This window comes from Macaca mulatta, chromosome 15 (assembly GCF_049350105.2).
Source record: "Macaca mulatta isolate MMU2019108-1 chromosome 15, T2T-MMU8v2.0, whole genome shotgun sequence".
NCBI lineage: Eukaryota > Metazoa > Chordata > Mammalia > Primates > Cercopithecidae > Macaca > Macaca mulatta.
In genome coordinates, this window is record NC_133420.1 from 20,730,720 (window position 1) to 20,753,316 (window position 22,597).

The following is a 22,597-nucleotide window of genomic DNA, read 5'->3' on the forward strand; positions in this document are numbered from 1 at the left end:
GACCTCGGCTTTCTGGAATGCCTGCTTCTTCAGAGCAGGCAAACAGCATCCAGACAAAAGGCCAGAGGGTCAGGTTCCTGGACCCACAGGCAGTGTTTTCCTGAACTGCAACGTGTCATGTGGCCTGGAGGAAACTGTGGACTTCTGCAGGGAGCCTTCCATGCCGGCAGGCCAGCCTTTCTGTAAACCAGAAAGGGACCCAACAGATGCTGGTCAAGTCAAGCTCAAGCAAGGTCTCAAGCTCCAGCCTGATACAGGGAAGGGTGAAATCAAATCCCTCTAGAGTAAGTGTCCCACAGGAACATGTCTTTTATCTGAAGAATACCTCCTTTGTCCCAAAACATTTCTGTTAATGCTGCTCTCACCTCCTCATTCTAACCAGAACTGCCTTTTCCTTAAAACACACTTCAGAGGAACTTAGCAGGTTCCCTCCAGGGCCACAGACAATGAGGAAGAGGGAGAGGACCAGCAGGCCTACCCAGACCACCCCTGGCCTGCCTTCCACTAACACTGAGCACCTGGTCTGTGCCTCAAACCTAGGAGTAGATACTGGGGATGTTCTGGTTCCTCGCCTCCAAGGTCCACAGTCCAGACCCACAGCTTGTCTTCTGGGAGGCCCAAGCTGGGTCCTGACACCTCTGCTTCCCCTCCATGCTGCTGTCTGCTCTCCCACTATGATGCTCCCTTGCCTGTAGCTCTGGCTTGAGTCTTCCCCTCCTCCCATTTTCCTGCTGTCACCTCCACACACTTCACTAAACTTCTCACTTCTGGGTGCTCCCATGCCTCAATCTCCTCTGTGCTCCACAAAGGCACCGCCATCACACCTTCAAGCACGGAGCCACCCCACCTCAAAGACCCTGAACTCTGAAATCCTCCTCCCTCCATTATTTCCTGGCTTCCCTCCCCTTCCCCTAACCAAATCTGTGCTTTGCCCTCTTCTTGACTTTTGGTCCTTCAGTGGTGATGATGATGATGATGATGATGATAAGATGGGGTCTTGCTATGTCGCCCAGGCTGGCCTCAAACTCCTAGGCTCAAGTGGTCCTCCCACCTTGGCCTTCTGAGTCCTTCAGCCTTCTTTCAGGCCATCAGCTTTCTCTGGCCCTTCTGGCCTCCCTCCCTCCAAGCAAAACATTGCTGATCACCCTGCTTGACTTAACTAGGCCTCCTCCTACCTCTAGAGCCACTTTCTCTGCATCCTTCCTTGCCCCCTGTTCTTCCTTCTGCTCCCTAAGTAGACAGCCCACTTTTCTTCAGGCACACCTACAGCCTGCTTCCTCTCATCTTGGCCCTCACAGCAGCCGCACAACCAGTGTAACATCAGGCCCTGCCCTTCTCTCCAGTGTGACCACCTTGCCTCATGCAGACCACGGCAAAATCCTCCTAACTAGTATCCCTGACTACAGTTGGTTCTGTCTCAGTTGAAATGAACGTCCTAAAACACAAATCTGTTCATGGTGTGCCCCTTTTAAAATCCTTCAGAGGGCTGGGTATGGTGGCATACACCTGTAGTCCCAGCTACTTGGGAGGCTAAGGTGGGGGGATTGCTTCAGCCCAGGAGTTTGAGGCTGCAGTGAGCTATGATCATGCCATTGTACTTTTAGCCTGGGCAACATAGAAAGACTTTGTCTCTATTTTTTGTTTTTTTAAATATCTCAGTGAATGCCCAGTGCTAACAAGATAAAGCTCAAACTCCTTAGTCAGGCACATCTAAGCCTCCCTTCCAAGCCTCATTGCCCTCTCCTGCCAACTCAAACTGCCTGGCCCAACCTGGCTCTCTTGACACGTGTCCATGCTCCTCAAAGATGCCAGGCCTTGTATGTGAAGGTTTCAGTGCAAGGCCCCTGAATCTCTCGTCCCCCCGCCCCACCCGCCAGGCTTGAGGCTCTTTCTTTCTTGCCACCTCCTTTGCTGCTGACCTCACCGTTGCAATGTCCTTGTATTTCCTGGCCACTCATCCTCTGGATTTTGGTCCTGATCTTGCAGGAGAGACCTAGATATACTTCTTACTTCATGACAGACTTCCACTGTTCTCCAAACACCCACATGCAACTGAATCTTTCTGCTTTTGCAATGCTCTTGGCCACCCCATTCTCCTGGCTTCCTTATTCAAACATCCCCTTCTGTGGGACACGCTCCTTGCCTTCCGCCCATCCCCACCCTCACTCTCTCCTTGATATGCTAGCCCCCCAACCCCTGAATACTTCTTGATTACTATTTATTTACACATCTGCCTGACTCAGGTTGGATTGTGCTGAGGTCCCCTTCATCACCTCTCCAGCATTTAGCACAGTAGATTGATGAATGAGTGAAGGCACGGCTGACTACTGGGAAATGTGACAGTGGGGATGGAACAATGTTGGCAGGGGCAGTGAGAAGACTGGAAAAAACACGGCCACTTAGGAAAGCTTTCCACCTCACTGAAATTGGTACCCACTGCCCAATGCCCCAGCTGCCAGTCGGCAAGGGAATGAAACACTGACTTCTGGTAAGCCTTTGGCGTGTACCAACATCCCTGGCAATGATGCCCTGGCAGAGCACAGAACTGAGGGAAGAGCAGGTTCTCTTTTTCTTCTCTCAAGAACACCAGGCACCAAAAGCTAAGCACATCACTTGTCTTTTCAAAGACATTTTGCCTGAAATTCCCTTTCCAACTGCCCCAACTCCCCAAATCACCAATAAGATATGATCTCTTTCAGCCTTCAAGGCCTAGTGATAATGTCCCAACCCCAGGACTGAGTGAGTTTCCCACATGATGTTTGCAGGGCCCCTAGGGCACCATGGTGTATGTCTTGTTCTAGACCTCAGTCTCCCAGCTATCCAGGGCACCAGGATATGGACCTAGGTCTGAAGGATTCCAGGTACCATGCTCTTAAATACCCTGCCACTCAGGTATCACCTCCTCTGGGGCACTGGCTCCTGCACAGGCATCACTGAATATTCTGAGCAGCAACCTCCCATCTATAACCCACGTTGCCTATTCAAACTATACATTGGTGAAATGATAGCCACGCGTAACTAGGAACTTGCTTGGTACAGGCACCGTACTAAGTTCTTACATGCCCATTGTAAGGTAAAAGCTATGATTTCCGCCCCCCGCCAAATTTACACATGAGAAAATTGAGGCATAAAGAAAATACATGACTTGTCCTAAGTCTCCAAGCTAGAGGGGTGAGGCTGGGACTCAACCTCGGCTTCATCAGATCAAAGTTCATGCTCTTCAAGCTGTGTGGCTTTAACAGACCCAGCAGCTCAGCTGTGACAGAACCCTGGGTTGAATAAAGCACAGGCTGTGCCCATTTTCAGCACATTCTAAGAACAGCAGATCCCCCTTGGTGCTGCTCCATGTTAAAACTAATGACAAAAAGAGTTCTGACATTTAGACCAGTCTCTGAGAACTGCTGTGCCTTCAATTCCATAGGCTGGGAACTGGGCATACTGACAGATTTGGCAAGGAGTTCTGGTAGAGACAAAACACCACCCTGAAAACATACCCTTTTAGAAGGCTGCTGCCACCAGGACCTTCAGACAGACCTCCTTTACAATGCAGCCCCTGCTCCGAGCCCTTGCAGCCAGGAATCCACCCAGGAATCCATCCTGCAACCCAATCCACCACAGTGGCAATGCGGCTCTAGGCCACAACTTGTAAGTTCAACACAGCTATGAGATATTATTGCTACAAAGCTGTATCTGCACTAATACACCAATTTTTGATAAACTTGGTCACTCGTTAGAGTCACCAGGGGACAGGGTAGTTATGGTTCCGTATTTGTAACTTCCATTTTCCTTAGTCTCTGCCAATCCTTAACTCACCGTCTGCCTGGCTTCCTCTAAGCCCTGAAATGATGTTCTTTGTGGTCCCCCTTGCAGAAACCAGCAGAAGTCATGAAAAGCCACAGCTCCACTCTCAGTTATCAACTGCATTTGGAAACATGAATCTTCAAAAGGCTGAGCTCACCAGGAAATACCCTTGCTTTGTGGGAAGTGGTTACACCGCAAAACAGACACCCTGGTAATACCGCTCCTTTGATTGGCACACCCCCCCCCCCCCCGCTTGGCAGTGTGCCTCAACACAGCCAGATAATGTTCTCCTGTGGCGCTTCCCCTATTCAGGCATCCATTCACACTCCACTCATTCAACAAATATTTACTATGTACTGTGTTCCAGGTACTGGGATTATGACAGGGTATCTCAGTATGCAGACCCTCTAGAACCAAGTTAGCATAACCCTCCTTTTCTGTCCTGGTGCTTCCAAAGACCTTTAAGGGAAAAGTCCAGCGAGGAGGCCTACTTGGGTATATAAGTAGTAGGAAAGAGAGGAGACAAGAAGTAAAAGAACTAACTGCAAGAAAATGTTAAACTTTGACCAGCAGTCTACTGATTAGTAGTAATACTGGTATGATCATTTTTTAATTATTTTACATATATATGATGGGATAATATAAAAAAGTAACTAATGTTGCTAGGAACCAAAATTGTCATTGTAAAATAAAATATATAAATATCAAGGGAATTAAGTAACAACTCTATAATCTTAGATTTGAATTGGAAAGATCAGTATTATATTTTTACGAGATAATGTAGTATAACGAACAATCCTCAAATCTCAGATGCTTACAACAACATTTATTTCATGCTCATAGGTCTGTAGATGATGCAGCTCAGCTCAGCTCTGCCGGGTTGGCTTTGGCTTGTCTCAGGGTGGAATCTAGACTTCGAGTCAGTTCAGGTCAATTGTAATGTCCTCATTTGGGGACTGAAGATAAACAAGCAACAGTTACTGGTACAGCATGGAGAAGGGAAGTTCCAAGACAGCTGGCCGAGGGTTGCCATGCCTCTCACCAGCTCAGCTCAGATCTGTACACTGCCATGCTGCCCACATTCCATGGGCAAAACCGAGTCCAGGGCCAAGCCCAAAGTCAATAGGGTGGAGAGATATACACCACCCACAGTGAAGGTATGACAAGGTGTAAGGAGAGAAGGAAGAATTATGGAGAAATAATATCATCTACCCTAACTATGAACTCATGACTTCTTCCTTTTAAAAAATAACTATTTACTACTTTTGTCCATGGCAAAGGCCTAAAAGCAATGGCAACCCAGTAATACTGAGTAGTCTTCACCCAGATTATGGTTTCTAAATAATATTCCCCACTAAAAGAAACCCCCTGAAGGAATGCCTAATTCCAGGTCTGCAACAGAAAACATGCAACATAACCCTGGGGATCTTGTTGGGCCAAAAAGTACGGGAAGCGATCAAAAATGAACGGGATCATGTTAAAAAGACACAGGAGCCAACATAAAAGGGATCCTACTGGTCAAAGACAGGACAATTGGTATACCAAAAATAATGGTGACTATAACTGACTGAAACACACAGGATGTATAATAAACATCCACGAGTTCATTATGATGGAGGAGAGAGACTGCTCACCAAAAACAAAAACAAAGCAGTTACACACTCACAAGTCACCATTAAAGGTAAGCAGGGCACCAGCTGCTTACTCGAAAATTGATAATTAAAAGGAAAGAATTAAATATGTACAAGTAGCCCTAGCTGATGAGGAAACATTCTTCTTAAGAATTTCAGCTATAAGAGTCAGGTGTGGCAGCTCATGCCTGTAATCTCAGCTACTGGGGAGGCTGAGGCAGGATAACTGCTTGAGGCCAGGAGTCCAAGACCAGCCTGGGCAACACAGTGATATCATGTCTCTTCAAATTTTTTTTTTAAATTAGCCAAGCATGGTGGCACACATATGTAGTCCTAGATACTCAGGAGGCTGAGGCAGAGGATGGCTTAAGCCCACGAGTTTGAGGCTGCAGAGAGCTATGTCCACACCACTGCATTAGAGCCTAGGTGACATAGCAAGACTCTGTCTCTGAAAAAGAAAAAAAAAAAGAGAGAGAGAAAAGTCGCCATTTTGCTAGGCCGAATAAAATACTCAATTCAGGCAAAGATCATTGACAGACAAAATAATTAGGTAAAAGGTAGATTGTGAACTTTACAATGAAGGAATAAAACAGTCACCACCTGAACTCATCAATAAATCTTCACATGCCAAAGAGCAAAACAACTGGATGTCTCCTGATGTGATATGTGATACCAAGTACCCAGCACCACCTAGGACACATTCTTTCCAAAAAGACTGACCCAAAATCCAATCAAGCCTCTTGGGTTAACTTCTAATTGAAAGAAAATAGGCGACAAGTGAACAAGTTAAGCCACCAAGAGGAAGCAGAATATTTACAATTTAGAATATTACACAGTGCAACTTTCAGTAAGTTAAGCGCATGAGGGAGGAGAGGGAGGATGGACTACACTAGAATCAAAAGGAATTTGAGAAACATAACAACCAACCAAATGCAACGTGCAGGCCCTGGAATTGTCACTGCTGTTAGTGAGTTTTGTTTGTTTCTGAGACAACTGGGGAAATTTGAAATTCCCCCAATTTGATCCTAAAGAATTATTGCTAATTTTGTTAGGTGTGAAAATGCTATTATGATTATGGTAGAAAATAACTTTTTAAAGAGCTACATCTGAAGTTTGAAGGAGGGAAATAATAGGATGTTAGGCATTTGCTTTCAAAGATTTCCAGGTATAAATAAAAAAAGAAAAAAAGAGGTAAATGAAGCAAACATGGCAATTGTTGGATCTAGGTAACAGGTATACAAAGGTTCATTTTACCACTCTGCCTATATAAATCCAGTATGTGTGTATACATATCTATTCGAAATTGTTAACAATAAGAAATGTTTAAAAAGAATAGGGCTGGGCGCATGGCTCACGCCTGTAATTACAGCACTTTGGGGGCCCAAGGCGGGCGGATCACCTGAGGTCAGGAGTTCGAGACCAGCCTGGCCAACATGGTGAAATCCTGTCTCTACTAAAAACACAAAAATTAGCCAGGTGTGATGGGGGGTTCTTGTAATCCCAGCTACTTGAGAAGCTGAGGCAGGAGAACTGTTTGAACCCGGGAGGAGAAGGTCGCAGTGAGCCGAGATCACGCCACTGCACTCCAGCCTGGGCAACAAGAGTGAAACTCCATCTCAAAAAAAAAAGAAGAAGAAGAAGAAGAAATATTTTAAAAGAATACGAAGGACAGGAAGGGGAACTGAGAGGCAGGAAGATAGGAGAACAGCAGGGCAGGGGACTGAGGCAGGAAGGCATGTATCCTAGGGCAAGCCAGAGACTGGCACAAAGGGACACTGGTGGGTGACAACCATAGTCACAGCCGCCACAACAACAACAACAATAGTAATAACAGCAGTAAACTCTGAACTCCTACTGCCAGGGTCCACACCTTGCTCCCATTACATACCCACTCCCATTACCACCCAGCTCAGGCAGTTACATTACCTCTTTGTGCCTAAGTTTCTACATCTATAAATGAAATAATAATTGCACCTGCCAGGGTAAATTGAGGATTAAATGACGTAACACATATAAAGTCTTTAACCACTCAACAAAATGCCTGGTATGCACTACACATTCAAAAATGGTTGATGTTGTTTTACTAGGTGCCAGCCTCTGTGCTAAGTACTCTATATGCATTATCTCATTTCCTTCTCCAAATAACCCTATGAGGGATGTACTCTTACTATGCCCACTCTATGAACAGGGAAACCAAAACTCAGAGAGGTAACATGACTTACTCAAGGTCACATAGCTGGGGCACTGGCAAAGGCAAAATTGTGAAAGTTCCGGAGACTACCTGTATTTGACCTTCTGACCTGAGGCCTGTGGTAAGCAGTCTCCAAGGGGTCCCCCATTTCCTACTTGCTGGTGTCCAGCTGTTGTATAGTGCCCCCCTTGGTGAAGAGGGCTGATCTGTGATACTAATAGAATACCTGTGAAAATGACAGTATGTGAATTCTGAGCCAGGTCATGAAAGTCATTGTTGGCTCCTGTCTTGTTCTCTTGGGTCACTCATTCTAGGAGAAGTCAACTGCCATGCCATGAGGACACTCAGTGGCTCTATGAACAGTTCCACATGGCAAGGAATGGAGGATTCCTGCCAAGAGCCAGGCATTGTGCATGAGCCACCTTGGGAGCAGACTTTCCACCCCCAGTCAAGCCTTCAGATGACTACAGTCCCAGCCAACATCTTGACTACAACCTCCTGAGAGACCCTAAGCCAGGACCACCCAGCTAAGCCACTCTTGGATTCTTCACCCACAGAGACTGAGACAGATAAATGCTTATTATGTTAAGCTGCTAAGTGTGGGAGTGATTTGTTACATAGCAATAGAGGACTAATACAGTAATCATGGACTAAGTTATAATACTTAACATGTCTGAGCTTTAGCTTCCTCATATATAAAACAAAGACAATAACAGCAGGTACATCATAAGATTGTGATGAGGATTAAATGAGACCCTACATCTAAGGAGCCTAGCCTAGAGCCCACACACAGTAAATGCTCAGGAAAACGTAAATGGCCCACGCTACCCAGCAACAGTCCACATCAGCACCCACCTCTTTTCAAACCTGTGCACAGTGAGCCACTGGGCCTTCAGGGCTTAGGTCAGAGGGCTAGGGAGCCAAACAAGGACACAGAGGCAAGGGTCTGCATGGGCAAGGGTGTTGCCCACCACTCTATCACTGGGAGCTGCCCTCCAGATAAGCACCAGAAACTCAAGGACCCCCATGGCAGGGAGGGCTTTAGAAGCCTTTATGTTTAAATCTCCCCCACTCCTCCACCAATGCAAGTCTCCTTGGCCACACTCTCTGTGCATGCTAATCCCACTACCTGGAACATTCTTCTTCCAGAACCAGCCCTAATACCATCCAAAAGTATCCAGGTCTCACCATAACTCCTTATAGCTTGTTCAAAGCGTTTCAGATCTCCAAGGACAAAAATCATGTCCCTCAGGAACCTTCTTTTTTCAAGCTAAATACCCCCAGCTCCTCATTAATAAGCACAGAGTTGGCAAACAGCATGATGGGAAAGCAGAAACCTGAGCCAGGGTGGAAAAATGACCAGCTAGGAAGTGGCTGATGCCTTCCAGGACAACTCCAGAAGTCCAAATCACCGTATCTAAACCCAGCCAGGATCAATTCTCCAGTTGTGAAGGATCTGAACAGCCTAGGAAGAACTCATAAACTATATTGCTTACAAAGTGGAGGCCTGGTAAGATGGCTGTTTCCACATCAAAAGAGGTAAGAGCCCACTGTGCAGTGCAGGAGTCGGGCTACACCCACATGCAACAGGGGCTGAGAGTTTGAGCTCTAGGCTCAGGGCTCAGACAGGCCTGGTTCAAGTCCTGGCCACAGGGTCCATGGTTAATGTTCTTCTTCTTATCTCTGTGGGCTGAATTAAGGGTAATCTTAGTTACTAGGCAAGAAAAAATCTTTAGAAAATTAGGATTTCACAAAGCAAATTTCTGTCAGTCTTACAATCACTATATAAGACAACTAGAAATTTGAAAATTAGGATTTCACAAAGCAAACTGCTATCGGTCTCAAAATCACTACATCCCTGGTTCTCATCCAACTGGAACCCTCGAGGGTGCCCAGTCAAAAGCAGATTCCTGAGTCCCATTCTAAACCTAAGCATTTAGAATCTCTAAGGATGAAGCCTAGGCATTTGTAATTTTTAAAAAATAATTCCCAAGTGGATTCTGATGCACAGCCAGGGTTGAAAGGCACTGGTCTACAAGTTTCCTGATCTCCTGGGAGCCTAGGTCACTCACAGCACCCATCTTGCTCTCAGACACTGGCCTCTGCATACTTACAATTGTACTTTATTCATGCCCTTCCAACTCTGGGGTGGTCCAGCCACAACATGGCAAGCATCCCCAAGAGGAAAATTTTCAGTTTTCAGTCTGCTAACAATAACAACATCAGCAAAAAAGCTGGGGCAGCTCCCAGGGTGCTTCCTTTGACCACAGTTTTGACAATGAGGAACAAACTCTTCCATTTTTAGCTAACACATTATAGATTCAAAATGTTCAAGTTTGGGGTTTCTCCAGATACCTCAAAGCAACTAGTTCTGAATCCTCACTCCGCCTCAGAATTACCTGGGAAACTTTTACAAAATAGGGCTGATTAGGTTTCAGACTCCCATCAAGAGATTCAAGTTCAGACTCAATGGTCTGTGGGGGATTGTGGAGGAGGGGGCTCTGGGTACCCCCATGTTTCCAAGACTGTCCAGGTGATTCTGATGTGCAGCCACAATTAAGAACCACCGCTACAAGCTACAGTCTTGAAAACAAAACATCTCCACTCTAATGTCTTGTCACAACTTGAACTAAGATATGTATTGATGAGGTACCTTCCAAACTGCAGCGCCCTGAGGAAAAGTATTGGTCTGGCCTTGGTTATGCCTCTGAAGAGGAAGAAGCCCCCACCCACTTCCCTCCTTCCAGCAGCCTGGCAATGATCCCAGTCTCCTGGGCACATGCAGGTTCAGGGCTCACAGCAGGTGGGCTGTCCTCCTTGATGTTCGGATGAAGAAGAAAGCCCTAAATGTCTAAACTGCTCCAGATCAGAGCTAAGCAGAGAACATAATCAGAAATAGCTTCAGTTGAGAACCAAGGCAACCATCACACACCTATTCTACCAAAAGGCTCCAAGAGGCAGTGATTTGATGTTGTTTTTTTTATTAGAAAGAATGGATCATACCACATTAGAACAAAACAGAAAAAGAATGGAAGTCAGTCAATTCAAAAAAAGCAAACGAAGCTCTGTTCCCCAACCCTAATGAACACAACACACACAGACACAAGCACACACACAATAATACAATAATACAAATAACTGCCACGTCTTCACATAAATGCTGAACAAAGCTAGTGGTACTAGTTTCCTCCTACTTTTCAGTACGCTACGTGCCAGCTCTCAGAAGGCTTGAACACTGTGCCTTTGTGTTAAGATATGCTCTTTGTCAAAGTCTAAACAGTCACAGTTCTGTAAGAAGAAAAGCATTAAGGGTATTCTGGAATTCACACCCTAGTTGCAGCACTTTTTGATCTATCTCCGCAACCACACACCTCTCCTCTGAGGTCTGAACCTCACTCACAAGGCTGGGTCCCTCAGTGTTTGCCCATGTTGACCACATACTCTTGGCCTTAGGTGACTGGACCAGCACTGGACACACGCTATGCTGGCCTGGACTGAAATCTGCTGGTCCCAGTCTGGGGCGGTGACTTAAATGGAGATTATGTAAACGTGGGCCCTTTCGAAAGGCCAAATCAGGTCAAATCAGACAAGAAAGCAGGAGAGAGAAGGAGAGGTAAAAGCAGAGCAGGAAGTAGGCACTGCCTGTGTCCTGGTGGCTCTCTGGGCGCCTGAACTCACTCCATGAATTCTGTAAAGTGCCCCTTTATCCTTGTAATAAATTCCTCTTCAGCCTATTCAGCTACCTCTTTTTTTTTTTTTTTTGAGACAGAGTCTCGCTCTTTTGCCCAGTCTGGAGTGCAATGGCACGATTATGGCTCACTGCAACCTTCACCTCCCGGGTTCAAGCAATTCTCCTGCCTCAGTCTCCCTATTCAACCACTTTGAAATGGATTTTTGTTTACCTGATCTCACACGCGCACACACATACACACACCCTGGGTAAAATAACCAAAACCTTGTTATCAATTGCCAAACATTTCCAGGAATTTTTTTAATACCAAAATCAACTGTTTACCCTTTATTGAATATGCTGTTTCTAAAAATGTACATATGCTTTTTTTTTTTTTTTTTTTTGACACTATTTTGCTCAGGCTGGTCTCAAACCCCTGGTCTCAAGCGATCCTCCTACCTAGGCCTCCCAAAGTGCTGGGATTACAGGTGTGAGCCACCACACCTGACCAATATATGCTTTCAATGTAAATATGTACATGTTTGCTACGGCAACTGGTTTCAAAAACAAAAACAAGGCAACCACCAGAATTTGGGATCAACAAAAAGAGAACTTTCTAGAAAAATGTTCCCTGACATCACTTCTTGAAAGTAAACATTTTCAGCAGGAGGAGCCCAGGAAAAGGAATGAGGGTGTCAAGACCTGACTCTCAGGTGTGGAGTCCTGTGGGTACCAACTGCTCCCAGCCCTGCCAGAGTAGCCCAGACAGGAGACATTCTCTGGAAAATCCAAATACTGGGCTCAAAAACACGAGCACCATCAAGAATAGAATGAGGTTTAAGTAGATAACATGCATTTATAGAGCCCTCAAGAGAGAAACTGAGAAACGGAGTCACTCTAACAGTGGCTGACTAAATCCTCGCTGCCCACCCACAGCATTAATAGAAGAGTATAAAGACAAAGTACAGACCTCCGGCTGGATAGCTTTAAACACAGGTATATCCATTAAAGTAATCTGGCTCTGCAACAAAAGAGAATCAATTTTAGAAAATACTGTGCATCAAAGATAACGGTCATGTTACTTTATACAGAGTCATATATATTCATAAAAATTATACTTTCCGCTTTGAGATAAAAAACAAGACAGAATACAGTAAAAAATTGGATACATTTCTGAAATGCCTCTCCTATCCCTTCCCCCTCTTCATAAATCCTGATCCACACCCTTCTTTCTTGAATGTGAGATGAACTTTCAATTTAGGAATTGATAAAAGCTGTTTGGAGGGTGGGCGTGGGAGAAAAGGGAACAGTTTGATTTGGAAATTTTCATACTATTTGAATGTTTATTTCAAGCATGAACTACTTTTGTAATTTTTAAAAGTTGTAGAAACAATATTCAAAATCAGAATGCTAAACAGAAACACTATTACTATAAATTCATTTTAAGGTTGTGGCTTATAGAAATTATATTTTTCTTCTGAAGTCACTGATACTGCCCCTAAATTATATGGTAGAGTGCTATTCAAGATGCACCCACAGACCAGCACGGGACCACAAACTGTTTATTCCACCAGCCCACAATGAGAGAAGTACAGAAGCTGAGAGCAAGCATTTGGAACTTGCATAGCAATTTTTTACATGACCATGACATTTCCATTATATATATTTTAAGTATCTGTCCTCAAATTATTGGAAATGGAAAAAACTAGTACTTCATCACAGCCAGCTTTAAGAGGCAGCAATGTCATCAATAGAGAAGACACACATCAGGTTAAAAGCCTGTGCCCATCATAAGAACCTCATCTGGTGACAGTAAGAGGAAGCATCATGCTGACCATTTTTCAGACCAAGGCATGAACTGAACTGACTTCACATGATCCACCGACCTCCGTGTCACATGGGATGCCAATGTCAGTTAAGAGATGTCTCTGTGACATGCCAGGGAGAGGAGAGCTGAAGGCCTTTGGATGCCTGTAATGTGAGAAGACACTCTGTCCATTGAACACAGGCCATCCAGGATGACATGATACAGGGAACAAATGGCCTTTGGAGTCTACAGGGCTTGGGTGTATGTCTGGACACTGTCACTAAATGGCAATGTTCTCTTTGACACACAATCTCTCTCAGTCAGGTACCACATCTAGAAAATGACAATAATCCCTATTTTATGGGATCTTGGTGAAAATTCAAGACAAGAGGTAGCATTCCTGGCACCTGACAGATGCTCAATAAATACATAAGAGAGTGTGTTTATGTGTGTATATCTGAGTGTGTGTGTGTGTGTGAGTATATGGTGTGTGTGTGACTGTGAGTGTAAGTGTGTAAATGTGTATGTGTGAGCGTGTACATGTGTGCGTATGAAAGTGTGAGTATGTGTGTGACAGAGAGAATGTGTGTGTGTGTGTGTGTGTGTGTGTGAGAAAACGGAAGCCACACAGATGGGCGCATGTACTGGCATGTGAACTTACGGTTCCTGACCAATACATAAGCTAGCAAATAAGGGACCATTAATTTGGTTGAATATGCATGCACTGAGGTTGCTCTAAAGAACATGTTAAAAATCCACTGAGCCAGTAAAATCCCTTGTATTAAGAATATATTGGAGAAAAATGGCAAATACACTCGAAGTGGTCCAAGGTCACTGGGTTCCTGAGAAGCACGGGATACAGGCCAAAGCAGACCATCCTTAGGCAGAGTGGAGAGGAAAACATGCAGCTGGCTTCAGTGGAGAGCCTCTTTGTCCTCTCCCAGGAGCTAGCGTTCCCCATGGAAACAGGGGTGAAATGCTGCCACTAATGGAAGCCTGGCTGCGAGGTGGGAGACAGGACCAGGAATAAGGAAGCACTGGAGCAGAATCTGAGCTCTTCTGCCTCCGGGTTCCACCCAACACCTCTTGATGTCAAGGGGACTCTTGACATCAGCATAATGTATCTGGCCCTCATAATCTGAGTGTTGAGTGGCTAGGAAGCCCTGAAGGCCTATAGGTCTATGTTTGGCCTAGAGCTACATGGCGCAAAGCTATGTCCTGAGCAGTGCAAACAGACTGGCATTTCTTCTGCCAGAGCTATCAAGATTGTTAGCCAAGTGCTTTTCATATTTGGATTAAGTCTGCCATCCTAGGGAACAGAAAGGCCTTGTAAAGACAGGAGATTTGAACTGAAAGCTCAGAGGACCTTGGAAATCTCCCCTGCAGTTCAAGTTAACACCCTATCCGGGAGAACCGGCAGGATGTTTGCAATGTCATTTAGGAAAAGAACCAAAAGTCTGCTAATGTGAAAATGAGAAAACTTCCTTTCCATCCTGCCACCAGTGCTAGGGTTTGCTACTGAATTTCCAGATGATTTATTAAAGCAGTGACCTGACATTTCACATTTTTCAGATAGTCCAAGTTTCAAATATTCTGCTCTCTGCTCAGACCATAAGTCAGAAAATGTGTTCAGGTGTTTTATTCAAAACAAACAACAACAGAGGTCACCAGACTTAGACTAGCTAGTCCAAAATACATAATGAGGTTTCAGAAGAATCTCTCCTACTTCTATCCTTTCGGTTCTGATTAAAGAAGACAGTGTCTAGAGCAAGGATATTTTGATATAAGATACTTATAAAGATCATCAGATTATCAATTTCATGCCATTTTACTACAAAGCCAAACATATGTTAAAGAGGTTGCTGATGAGTAATCCTTCCCCGGAAGATTGAACCCTCAAGGCCACTCAGTTTTACCAAAAAGGGGGTGGGAAGTATGGGTAGGGGGTGTGGTAAGAGGTGAGGTCAGGTCCTGTCACACTTCATAGCCAGCTCTCAGGACCACCTCAGGGCCCTGTCCCTCCCTCAGGAGAGGTACTTTGGTTTCCTGGAGAGAAAAGGCATTTTCTAGGGGCATGTTACAGACTCAACAGAAACATGAGACAAGGAGCCTCCCACTCTTGCTTCCAAGCAGCAAATCCGGCCAGTAGTGGGGCTGAGCGAGAACACTCATAAGTCTCTTAATGGCCTATCCCTATTTCGAGAAATAAAGCATTAACACAGGATGTTCAGTCAAGCCAGTCACCTGGCAATGGCTTCCTTAAGCCTAGTCCCTTCTCCCATCTCCTACTTCCTCCTAGTCCAGGGCCCTCTAAAAACCCAGGCTTTTAAGGGAAATGCCCGATCTCCACACATCGTTTCTGTAGAGATGAACACCGCAGAGTGGAGCGATCTACTGGAGCACTTCACAACGTGACTCTAACAGAACAGTGCTATTATGTGGATAAATGAAAGCTACTTGGTTAGCCAAAAAGGGAAAAAAAAAAGTTTTTTGCACATGTTAAACGTAGTATTTCTCCTAACAGTGGCTGACTAAATCCTCTCTTCCCAGCCTCAGCCTTAGTGTAAGGGTCTTCCAGACCCCAAATAAACAACCAAAAAAAAACCTGTTGCCTTTACCCCACTCCACCAAGGCACGGCCAGGAGGGCTCACAGAACAAAGAGTAATCAGCTCCAAACATCCATTCCTGCTTTGACTCACAGAACCACAGAAAGCCCGTGTCTGGCAATTTTAGAAAAGAGTCGGGGATGGGTCTAGGAACTGTTCTGTTCCTTTTGAAAATTAATCTAGCAGTAACTTATTTAAAGCTTTTTAAACTTTTTATTTTTAAAAAATGCCAAACTAGGCTGGGCACAGTGATTCACACCTGTAATTTCAGCACTTTGGGAGGCCGAGGCTGGCGGATCACTTGAGGTCAGGAGTTCGAGACCAGCCTGGCCAACGTGGTGAAACCTGGTCTCTAATATAACATACAAAAACTAGCTGGGCATGGTGGTGCATGCCTATAATCCCAGCTGCTCAGGAGGCTGAGGCAGGAGAATTGCTTGAACCCAGGAAGAGGAGGTTGCAGTGAGCCAAAATCGCACCACTGCACTCCAGCCTGGGAGTGAGATTCTGTCTCAAAAAATTTTTTTTAAAAACTTAAAAAAAAGTCAAATCTACAAAAAAAGTCACAAAGACAAACACTGTATGACTCCACTTACATGAGGTAACTAGAAGAGTCAAAATCACAGAGACAGAAAGTAGAATAGTGGTTGCTGGGGGTTGGGAGGAGGGGGAATAGGGAGTTGTTTAATGGATACAGAGTTTCCATTTTGCAAGATGAGAACAGTTTTGGAGATTGGTTGCGTAACACTGTGAATGTACTTAACACTGCTGAATTGTATAATGAAAAATAGTTAAGATAGTAAATTTTATATCATGTATATTTTACCACAATCAAAACGAAAAAAGAACCACCCCAGAAGTTCTTCAATGTGCCTTGTCCCAATCACAAGTCTCTCTCCCACCAAAAGTAACCATTATTCTGACTTTCTTCAAGTTTTTCAAATAATTTAATCACTCAAGTATATATACCTACACATCACGGGGTAGTCCTGTCCACTTTTTAAAAATCTGGAGAAGTGCTATCTACCTGCCTACCTATCTGTCTATTTTAGAGACAGGGTCTTACTTGCTGTCCAGGCTTGGGTGCAGTGGTGTGATCACAGCTAGCGAGCTAACCTCAAACTTCCGGGTCCCAGTGATCACTCCTGCCTCAGCCTCCTGAGAAGCTAAAACTACAGGTATAAGCCACCATGCCCAGCTAACTTTTTAAAATTTTTTTTGTAGAGATGGAGTCTAGCTCTGTGGCCCAGGCTGATCTCTAACTCCTGGCCTCAAACAACAATCCTCCCACCACCTCCTCCCAAAGCACTGGGATTACAGATGTAAGCCACCATGCCCAACCTGATATGTACTTTTTTTTTTTTTTTTTTGAGATAGTCTTGCTCTGTCACCCAGGTTGGAGTGCAGTGGCGCAATCTCGGCTCACTGCAACCTCCACCTCCTGGGTTCAAGTGATTCTCCTACCTCAGCCTCCTGAGTAGCTGGGACTACAGGTGTGCGCCACCATGCCTGGCTAATTTTTGTATTTTTAGTAGAGACGGGGTTTCACCGTATTGGCCAGGCTGGTGTCAAACTCCTGACCTTGTGATCCACCCACCTCGGCCTCCCAAAGTGTTGGGATCACAGGCGTGAGCCACCACACCAGCTGATATGTACTTTTAAAATCTCTTTTAATCTACAAATATTCTCTCCATCCCTTTATATTCCTTGTAATATATCTGCTGAAGAATCCAAGCCATTTGACCTACACAGTTCTCCACACTTATGGAGCAGGTCAACGTGTTCTTCCTTTCTTGGTGTGTCTGCAAATCAGCAGCTGGACTCAGGGACTTCATCAGACACAGGTTCATCCCTTTGGCAAGACCGCAGGTGGCAGCATACTGCTTCATCAGGAGGCACACGATGGCTCTCCTTTCGTAATGTTAGTGGCTATTGATGCTCACTGCTTAGATATTTTCATTCACTGGGGTTACAAAATTATGATATTCCAATTCTTTCATTTCTTTTCCTTTTATTAACTGAACCAATTTAATAGACACTTTCCCTCATCTACTGTTTGGTTATCCAGTGTAGTTAGTTCAAAAGTAAAAGGCAGAACAAATGCTTGATTCTTTCCTTATATTTATCAGTTTTTAAGATGATAAACTGCCCTCCTATTATCATCCAAAGGTGACCCATTGCTTGATGAGTTTCAATCATTTGCAATTATTATCCTTTTGAAGCTCAAATTGTGCCATGATGGGGCAATGGGAGCTACTTCTAGCTAGCTCTTGAGTCCTTTTGCCACGGACCCTCCTATTCCTTTACAGCTTCCTCACTGGGTACTGGGAAGATGTACCAGGCTCATCTTGAACATGTCCTTTCCTAGACTTGGAATCAACCAGTTCTCCAGAAGCCATGGGTTCTTTTAGTACGAAATGCTATTTCAAGACCACAGTGCAGAATTCATACTAATATTTCCAATTCAAAGTCAGGACATTTTTTAAAACTTACTTAACCTCTTCTGTATTATATCTGTATCTCCTTTCTTCTGTTTTGAAAATCTTGGTCTCAAGGACACAGAGTATATACTAAGATTCCAGCATCCCATAAGTTTTCATTTACTTTATCCTACAGTCATACTATATCTACCATCTGGGCACACATTCATTACAAACTATACCCTCTACCTTTAACCCTCATTCAGTCTTAATTCCACAAGTAATTGCATGTTTACTGCTCTCTACCTGTCTTTATAGCAATGGTTCTATAACTATGTCTAAGACTCATTCTCTCATAGACTCCTCAGGAAGGGCTCAGGGGAATAAGATTCTGGGGCCTTGCACGTTCACAACAGTTTGTTTGTGTCCTTTATACTTTAAAGTCAGTTTTGCTGGATATATTATAAATTCTTTGGCTCACTTTTTTTTCTTTCCTTATTTAATTATGTAGTTCTATTTCCTTTTGGCAAAAACATGTTTCTGTCAAAAAAGACTGATGGTAATCTAATCATTTCCTGTATACGTCATTTGCCGTTTTTGCCTACATGCCCAAATAATTTTTTTTCCTTTAAAATCCAGTACTTTGTAAAGAATACGTCTTTACAAATGTAAAGTACTGACCATTTGGGGTTGACATTCTCGGCTTCACAGTGTGCTCTTTCAACATGCAGTTTCAAATCTTTATTATTTTTTTTTTAATTTCATGAACATTTTCCTAAATTTTAGTTTTAATTATTTGTGAAGTTCCCTTGCCTTTTTGTTCCCTGCTTTCAGGAATTCCTATTATCTGTATGTTGGATGTTCTTTGCCTATCATGAATATTTGTCACTTTTCCCCAAAGTCTTATTCTTTCTTCATTTATTTTCATGTGAAAAAGTTTCTTCCCTTAGGCATTTTCTGTTATGTTTATGTGTTCCTGTGTTCCTTCTAGTTCAATCTTCATTTCCAACAGAATTCTTTTATTTTTAAGTCTTTCCTAAGTTCTGTCATCTCATTTCTGAGATTTTCATATTTCTGGTTTATGTTCTTCATGCATGATCTTAACATCTCTTAGCTCATTTTAAAATAAACAGTTACAGGTTTTGTCTGTTTTTTGGCATGCTCTCATTGTCTATAGGGATTCTTGTCTCTTTTTTTGTATAATAACTTTGAATGAGATTTGACAGCAATAATTTCCTGTTGCTTATTTTTATGCAAAATTAGTTTTCCTGAGCTTTTAGAGGGCAATATGGTTCAGAGTACCTTTTCTAACTTCACACAGCTGTGTTTTAGTTTGCTTTCATGTAGTGCTCAACACCACGGCCACTATTTCTTGAGATTTTCTCTCTCTCTCTGACACACACACACACACACACACACACACACACACACAGACTCTTAGATCATCTTTTGCCACAACTATCTCTATCCTTTCTGATCATTTTGACTCCACTCCATACTGAATTTCTTAGGTATGCAGCATCATTCTAGAAGGGACCCCCTAGTTGCCCAGTTTCAAGAGGTCATAATGGCTATTCCACAGATCATTTCTACTCACCCATTATTTGAATAGTCAAAATCCCTGCCAATTTCAACTGCTATTCCCACCCTGATGCACTGAACTTTCTAGCAAATATCTATTGGCAACTTTGGGGTTCTCCTATTCTCAAGTCTATCAAATACCCCAGTGCTTATTCTGCTTTCTCCTCTACAGACGCTGATACCCTGAAGGTCTTGTGGATGTTGGTGGTATACATTGTGTATATATATATACCACTTGTATTTTGGGGGTGATGAGGATAACTTGTCACCTAGGTTTACTACAATTTTGTTCCCGGGTTTCAGGGTTTGCTATCTAGTTGTTCCAAACGTTCATAGTGGGGCAGTGGGGGAATGCGGATTAAGAGAGAATTTAAAAATACGCTACTGCCACCACCATCTTCCCAGAATCAAATAATTCTTTCAGTGGATTTTCATGTCTGGGTTTTTTCTTTCACTAGACAGGAAACTAAAATGCCAGTTGGTCTGGTTCAATTCTAACACCTAGGCACTCCAGTGCTTTCCCAGAGGCCAAAGACTCCAGAGACCTGGTTTCACATGTAAGCTAAAGACACACTAGCTCCAGCAGAGACAGCCAAAGTTTTAGCACTGCATTCTCAAAAAATATTCACCATCCTTCCCTACAGTCTTCCCAGCCTCAGAAAGGCAGCCTGAAGCAAGCCAAGCAATACCCTACGACTGAGGCTAGAAAACCAGGCTCTGAGTCTCACCAAGGAGTCCTGTTAGGCAATGTTTTCCTATGATGCAGTCTAACTCTCTGCCATTCCACAGAGTAAACAGCTATAAAGGGATTTTTAAGCCTCATTATTGCTTCTTTCATGAAGCTAAAAAACATGACTCTTAAAAGTACAAGTAAACATACATAAATAGAACATAGAAGCTAGGCCATCAGACTGCGAGATCCATGAAGTCCTGTAAAGGAGAGACAATACAGCTTTGTGGCTAACAGTACAGACTCTAGTGTTACACTGTCCAATATGGTAGCCACTACCCACATGTGGCTACTGAGCATTTGAAATGTTGCTAGCACTATAAAGTAAAAACTATACATTGGAGCCAGGTACAGTGGCACAAGCCTATAGTCTGAGCTATTTGGGAGGCTGAGGCAGGAAGACGACTTGAGCCCAGCAGTTCAAGGCACTGCACTGTGGTGTAACTGCACCTGTGAATAGCCACTGCACTCTAGCCTGGGCAACAGAGTGAGACCTTGTTTCTCACATATACACATGTTGGATTTTGAAGACTTAGTTTGAAAAAAAAAAGAATATGAAGTATCTTAATAATTTTATGTTGCTTGTATTTTGAAATGGTAATATTTTTGGATATATATGGTTAAATAAAACATATTATCAGAAGTAATTTCACTTCTTTTATTTTTTAATGTAGTTACTAGAAAATTTTTTTTTCTTTTTTGAGACGGAGTTTTGCTCTTGTTGCCCAGGCTGGAGTGCAATGGCGCAATCTCAGCTCACCGCAACCTCCGCTTCCCGGGTTCAAGCAATTCTCCTGCCTCAGCCTCCCAAGTAGCTGGGATTACAGGCATGCACCATCACATCCAGTTAATTTTGTATTTTTAGTAGAGACGGGGTTTCTCCATGTTGATCAAACTGGTCTCGAACTCCTGACCTCAGGTGATCCACCCGCCTCAGTCTGCCAAGGTGCTGGGATTACAGGCATGAGCCACCATACCCGGCCGATTACTAGAAAATTTTAAATTGCATACGGAGCTTACATTGTATTTCTATTGGAAATCACTGGTCTACAGTGCCAGACAGCCCTGGTTTAATCCCAGCTATGCCATGTACTACCTGTGTGAAGAGACAACTTTCTTCTCCAAGTGTTGACTGACTTACCAGTAAATTGGGAATAATAATTATATCTAATTTGTAAGGCTGTTATGAATTAGATAAAGCATGTAAAACATTTAGCACAAGACCTAGACATAATCAGTGTTCAAAAATAAGAGATGTTCTTAATATTACTTCCTAGCATTATATGGGTAATTAGGAGATGAGAGTTTCAGACCTGGCTCTGCCAATACCTTGCTATATAATCCATGTAAGAAAATTAATCTGTCGGATCCTTACTTTATCAGAAAATTGGGAGCTAATGATATGCCTCATTGAGTTGTTGTAAGAATTGAACTCTTCGCCAGGTGCGGTGGCTCATGCCTGTAATCCCAGCACTGTGGGAGGCCAAGGCGAACAGATCATGAGACCAGGAGATTGAGACCATCCTGACCAACATGGTGAAACCCTATCTCTACTAAAAATGCAAAAATTAGCTGGGCATGGTGGTATGTGCCTGTAATCCCAGCTACTCAGGAGGCTGAGGCAGGATAATCACTTGAACCTAGGAGGCGGAGGTTTCAGTGAGCCAAGATCCCGCCATTGCACTCCAGCCTGGTGACAGAGCAAGACTCCATCTCAAAAAAAAAAAAAAAAAAAAAAGAATTGAACTCTTTCAGGCAATACATATTTACTGAGCACCTACTATGAGCCAGTAATTTTTTGGGCACTGGGAAAAAATGCAGTGAACAAGTCAGATAAGTTCCCGTCCTTAGAAAGTTTATATTCCAGTGGAAGAGATATGAAATAAAAACTTATTATCATATAGGCCGGCAGTGGTGGCTCACGCCTGCAATCCCAGCACTTTGGGAGGCTGACGTGGAGTCCAAGAACTGAAGACCAGCCACAGCAACACAGTGAGATCTCATGTCTACTAAAAATCAAAAAAATTAGCAGGGCATGTTGGTGTGCACCTGTAGCCCCAGCACTTTGGGAGGCTGAGGCAGGAGGATCACTCGAGCCAGGGAGATTGAGGCTGTAGTGAGCTGTGACTGTACCACTGCACTCCAGCCTGAGTGATGAA

The 22,597-nt window shown here is 43.7% G+C and overlaps 1 protein-coding gene across 50 annotated transcripts in view; it reads right to left on the reverse strand.

Moving 5' to 3' along the window:
* RALGPS1 (Ral GEF with PH domain and SH3 binding motif 1) overlaps positions 1-22,597 on the reverse strand; it is a 309,094-nt gene that overhangs the window by 234,763 nt on the left and 51,734 nt on the right. For 39 of the 50 annotated variants that reach the window (XR_013405554.1, XR_013405551.1, XR_013405552.1 and 36 more), the window contains exon 4: positions 12,264-12,314. The exons of the other annotated variants lie outside the window; for them this stretch is intronic. Coding sequence is in view for 34 of the 39 variants with exons in the window: in XM_077967951.1 (XP_077824077.1) it covers positions 12,264-12,314 (51 nt within the window). In the remaining 5 variants the exon portion in view is untranslated. The remainder of the gene's footprint in view (positions 1-12,263; positions 12,315-22,597) is intronic. 50 annotated transcript variants of the gene reach the window in all.